Genomic DNA, 6,000 nt, shown 5'->3' with positions numbered 1-6,000 from the left:
TGTCCTTGACCAGAATTGAACTTGGGACCCTTCAGTTCACAGGCCGAAGCTCTATCCACTGAGCCAAACCGGTTTCGGCTAAAATAAGCTAGTTTCTGATATTTTAAAGAATGTTTACCTTAAGTATTAAAATGACCAAGTATAATAGTAGATAATTATATAAAAGACTTTCAAATGAAGTTCTCACATCAAAAAGTGTAAAACTGTTTTAAAACAACGAATATAAAACTAACCAAAGACTATTAATAGTAGATGCATAATAGGCAAATTTTTTATTTTCCTTGACATTGAGAACAACAGGAAACAAGCTTGAAATATATGGCATTTAGTTTAAAATATTTAAGACATACACACATTTATAAAGGATTATAGCATTATTCCTTTTTAAAATCAACATTAGTAAGGATTGTGCACTGGCTATAACAATAGAAAAAAATCATAATACCATTTGACATTGTAACACTGCAATAGAAAACAACCTACAAGTTTCTCTGATATGCCCTGATTAAACAGATTAATCTTTAAAAAATCATACTAATGTAACATCCTTAAAATTAGAAAACATTTTTCAATATGAATACTTAAACTTCAGTTTAAACTGTGCCTATCCTAAATGATTATTTATACCACCTTATCCCTAAGGCCCTATCTACACATACAATGAAAGGAGGAACTGAAATACCATACTGTTTTCACTTGTAGCCAAACCAAGTGCCCTTCTTTCCCATCCCTCACCACCTAAAAAGTGACAGTAATCATAAGCTAAATTACTGCTGCAAGGGAAAATAATTAAAACTACAAATAACCAGAAATTTGTTTAGATTTTTTTGGTACTGTTTTAGTGGCTTTTAAAATTTAATAAAACTAGGTAGATTAAGGAATGAAGTAGCCAATCTATCAAAAACATTTTAAATAGAAGCTATATGGAAAGTTTGAGGTTTATATTATTCAAACCCTTTTTTGATAATAGGTCCTTGTAATTACTTTCAATAACCTAAATTTAACAAAAGACAAAGAAATGCCTTATTGTTCTTAAACATTTTAAATGAAAATGAAACTCTAATTTGCTGGGTCTGTTAGTAAGTATAACAAATTAAAGTACACTAGGACTATGCTTTACTTTGCCTTTGGTATTAAGAGATATATTACCAATATCAAATCAATTCCGTTATTTTTCTTTAACTGCTCTGGCTGGCTGCCCAGTGGTTAGAACACTAGCTCAAGCATGGAAGGGCCTGAGTTTTGATCCCTGGCTGGTCAAGGTGTGTGCAGGTGGCAACCAATCAATATTTCTCTCACACATCAATGTCTCTTTTTCTCTCTCTCCTATTCTCCCTCCTTCCTGCCACTCTCTAAAAAAATAAAAATAAAAATAAAAAAATAAATGTAAAAAATATCCTTAGAGATCAGTGAATGCATTCAGGTGAGGATTAAAAAAAAAATAACTGAGGGATGTTTCTCAGGGAAAATGAGAATATGATAACTGACACCTGTTTTGTGTATCAAGAAAAATGTGGTCCTAGCCGGTTTGGCTCAGCAGATAAGAGATCAGACTGTGGCCTGAAGGGTCCCCAGTTCAAATACGGTCCAGGGCACATGCTCAGGTTGCAGGCTCAATCCCCAGGTAGGGGGCATGCAGGAAGCAGCTGATCAATGATTCTCTCATCATTCATGTTTCTATTTCTTCTCTCCCTCTCCATTCCTCTCTGAAATCATTTTTTTTTTTTTTTAAATGTTGTTGCAACCAAGCAATTTACCTCTCATACGATTTACTTTGGTGGAAAACCCATTTATATTTGATAACATTATAGAAATTAGGCTTTTCCAATTTTTTTCTTTTGTGAAAGCATATATAATTATGGTGACATGACTATGGATGGAGACAAACTTCAAATTGTTTAATTAGTTTCTTGTTACTTTTAGTAACATTAATAAAGTTACAAAATGAAACAAAAGTTTATAGAAGGATACATATCAGTTAATTCTGCATGGTTAGATTAGAGTGGGTTTTTTATTTTGTTTGTATTTATTTCTTACATATTTCTACATTACCTATAAAATAACAGATACCTTTCAAGAGCAAAAAAGATAGCAGTAATGCAATGGTGCGAGCTTATCTATCATACAACCATTTCAAAAATAAATAACCTGTCAAATAGCCAAACCTACCACATGACAACCCACAGATATCATTCAGATACCTGAAGTTATTATGGATCTAACAGGGGGAAAACTCCTATGATTAAAGCCATGGCTTTAAAGAATACACTTTTTTATATACTTTTATCCAACTCAGAAGTATTTTTAAGACTATGGAATGTATACAGATTATAGAATATTTGTGCAATTCCGCTGTTTATGTAATACGTATTTCCTTAGGCATAATCTAATTGCAGTGTGGGTCTATTTTAAACAATTTTTAACAACCAATTTAGTGCCATCCTAGAAAAGGATACATGTAACACATACCCCAGAATATGTGCCTTTGATTTATATAACAGAATTTATCAACTAGCTTTTCTATTTAATGCTTTAAAATAAAATAATAATTTGAAAATTGCATAAAACTGGAAAAAAATTGTGGCATCCTATATAGCTAATCCGAATTTACAAAAATAGTGAGTACAAGTTTTTCTCTTATATATACCATGCTACTACGATTGAAGAAAGTCTAACAGCCATTCTAAAAATATTTATATTGAAGATTACAAAGCATGTATACTAACAAAATATAAAAACATCATCAACTTTAAATGATATACCTTAACAAATTTTTTAAGCTTAAATGGCCAAAACATTCCTTTATGTTCACATCATAAATTTTATTGGACCAAGAAGTTGATAAGTTCATTCAAAAGTGATAATGGACAAATTTCTGAAACAAAAGTATCAATAGCAGCTTTTAAAGAAGAATCTCTTTGTTCAAAACACCTTAATGTCCAACATAGTGAGAGCTTTCTTCTTTTTCTAGTCTTAAAGTGTTTCTTATGGAAAAGTCCATTTTTTCTTGAAATTCTTTGTATGTATCGGTGATTGGGAGACCTAAACAGTTATTACACTTGTTTCCAACAGGAAAATCCAAATGAAGGCACTCAACTGAAGGAGTGGGTTTAAATCCAGCAGGTGGAATGGAATTGCAACCAGTTGCAAAAATAAGAATATCTTCCAATGTTGTTGCAGATTTACCATCTGAAAAGTTTACCAAGAAGAAAAATAAGTTCATTATGTATTGCTACCATCAGATTCTTCCCCATCTTGACTGGGAATGTTGAAAGGCAGAGACTCCAACATCTATCTTGGGCAAATTAAATAACTAAGTCAAGTGTAGTAATAGGAAACAGTACATTCAATAAATGTTTGAATCTCAAAGTATGACTCACAAAATCACTTAACTGACCTACTCATTGTATATTTGAATGCCTTCTCCAATATAAAGTTATCATAGAGTCCAAGAAGTTCAGTGGATTATGAAATTTTGTCTTTTGGGGATATATTATACTAAAAACAATTAGTGTATCATAAACTACTTCTAGGTTATCATTATTTGATAAACTAGTTCAGTGACTTCCAATCTTTTTCATCTCATGGCACACATAAACTAATTACTAAAATTCTGTAGCACATCAAAAAAATGTATTTTTTGCCATCTGACACAAAAAAAGGTATAATTTTGATTCACTCACACTGGATGGCTACTGTTATATTGACTCTTGTCATTTTTTCATTTGACAATCTAAGGGAAAAGAGGTCAGTGCCCTGACTAAACAGTCAGGGATTGCATGTTTTAGAAGTTCTTGTAGCACACTGGTTGAAAATCAATTAGTTCAATAAATGCAGAGAAAAACAACAATAACAACTTGTCTGAAAGAAGATTCAACTGAAAATTAAAATACCTTCCACTCTATTAAAAAGATTTCACATTGCTAATTCTCAATGATAAACATCATTATCATAGTCCTTACCAAAGGATTAATAATTTAATGTAAGAAGTTTGAGAAAGGTGAAACAGACAATTAGCCTTTATACTATTCTATACTGTGGCTATCACCCGTATAATTAAAATTCCTAGGAAGAATGCCTCTGACCTCCAATTATATAAAGAAACATTTCAAAATACAATTTTGTTCTATAACCTTTACTCATCAATATCAACAAACTTATTTTTAAGTATCTTGTAACAACTTATTTTTAAGTATTTTGTAAATATGTAGCCAATGAAAATTCTCATCAAAATGCAAAAAAGAAATAAATATACTGAAACAAACATTCTAAGAGTTAGATAAAAATAAAACATCCACATACCTTCAACAGCTTGTAAGTAACTGTTCCAAAACCCCAAAGACTGTGCGTCACATGTCTGTACTGTAAAAAGATCTTTAAGGATTTTTGCAGAAAGATTCTCAGGTTTATGACAAAAGATGCTATAAAATGCTTCTGGATAAGTCTGAATTTTCTCCAAAACGCCAAGAGTTTTCAGACCCTGCTTAAAACTTAAGAGAAGAAAAGTACTGAGAGAACATTCATACATGTGTTTGATATTACAATAGGGAGTTAACATTACTAGCTTTATTTTTAAATTCCAATTTACCTTCTATTTAAAAAAGTCATACTACCTCTCTTTTAAATAGTTACCTCTTAAGATTTTAATAGGTATATTTATAATCTAAAGTGAATCAAAGTACAGTAGTCTCCCCATATTTTGGGGCATGTGTTCCAAGATCCATTAATAGCTGCCTGAAAGGGGGGGTAGTACTGAACCCTAATATATTCAATTTTTTCCCTATGTATACATACTTTTCTTCTTTGTAATCAACTTCTTTAACTCTGCTGGAAATGTGGTAGTACTTTCTTCATGGGCAGATAGCCTCTTCAGTAATTTTTATCAATATATTTTTCAGTCCCAGCCTATTCCTGAGTCTCTGTAACCATCCCTGACTTGCAGTAAATGGTTTGATGTCATTTGTTTCAGGGATCCCTTACTGAAGTCTTCATAACACAATGCTTTCTGGTGCAACATGTTGCAATCATTCATACCAAGTTTTCTGTTCATGTCTTCCACCCATAATTTAATGCCTTTTCCATCTTAACTAAGCATTTTTCACACACTGTGGCTGTGACTTTTGCAATTTGATGTGCAACACTGCAAAACTAGGATGAACCTTCTTCAGTTTCACAGATTTGTTCTTACTATAAATCATAGCAACTCAATATGATTTTTTCTTTCTTTAGGTTGAGAATGTTTGATTTTTCACTTAAAGGAAGCACATTAAGGCTTCTCTTTGGCAATCTGAATTTCCAGTATTATATATACTCTTGCACATTAGAGCTATTACTAAGTAAACAAGGTTTACTTGAATCCAAGCACTTAATACTGTGACAGTCCATCTGAAAACCAAGATGGCTACTAAGGGGCATGGATAGGTGGATAGAAGAATGATTTATATCTCAGGGAATGCAAGATTTCTCCATGCTTCTCTATACAATTTTCCACTTAATATTTCTAAATCATGATTGATCATGAGTAAATGAAACTGAGAGAAGTGAAACCATGGATGGGTTTGGGGAGGGGCTAGTGTTTACCCTCTTCCTGAAAGATGCAAAGGCTTTAGAACACTTAAAACTAATTGCTAGTTTAAGTCTTCTTAGTTTCATAAACTCTCAAAGTACACATTTTTGTACAATAAGTTGCTCTGTTTACCAATTTCTTTACCATTCCTCCTCACTCACAAACCTCCGAGAGAATCTTTTTTACCTCTTGTATCCAGTAACCTTGCTAAACACTTTCCAGAATTTCTTAGATTATTTTAGGTTAGACAATCATGCAGGCTACAAATAATTTTAGTTCTGCTAATCCTTAATAACATTCACTTATTCATTTGGTCTTGTTGCTCTGTTAGTCTTCAGCATATTGTGGAAACCAAGGGAGTAATTATGTATATTCTAGGCTCATCTGGCCTTAAGGGGAATGGTGGTAACAGTTCACCTTTAGGGATGTTTGCT

General features: G+C 32.2%; 1 protein-coding gene across 2 annotated transcripts in view; it reads right to left on the bottom strand.

The window, feature by feature from the left end:
• Positions 1 to 253: 253 nt before the first annotated feature.
• Positions 254 to 6,000, bottom strand: part of G2E3 (G2/M-phase specific E3 ubiquitin protein ligase) — a 67,584-nt gene continuing 61,837 nt past the window's right edge. For both annotated transcript variants that reach the window (XM_084874705.1, XM_084874706.1), the window contains 2 exons: positions 4,303 to 4,490; positions 254 to 3,189 (listed from right to left, as the gene is read on the bottom strand). In XM_084874705.1, coding sequence (XP_084730831.1) covers positions 2,933 to 3,189; positions 4,303 to 4,490 — 445 coding nt within the window. In that variant the 3' untranslated portion in view covers positions 254 to 2,932. The remainder of the gene's footprint in view (positions 3,190 to 4,302; positions 4,491 to 6,000) is intronic.

This window comes from Pipistrellus hanaki, assembly GCF_964339955.1.
Source record: "Pipistrellus hanaki genome assembly, chromosome: 1".
NCBI classification, from domain to species: domain Eukaryota; kingdom Metazoa; phylum Chordata; class Mammalia; order Chiroptera; family Vespertilionidae; genus Pipistrellus; species Pipistrellus hanaki.
The sequence above is the reverse complement of the archived record's forward strand: the minus strand, read 5'-3'. Positions and strand labels throughout refer to the sequence as shown.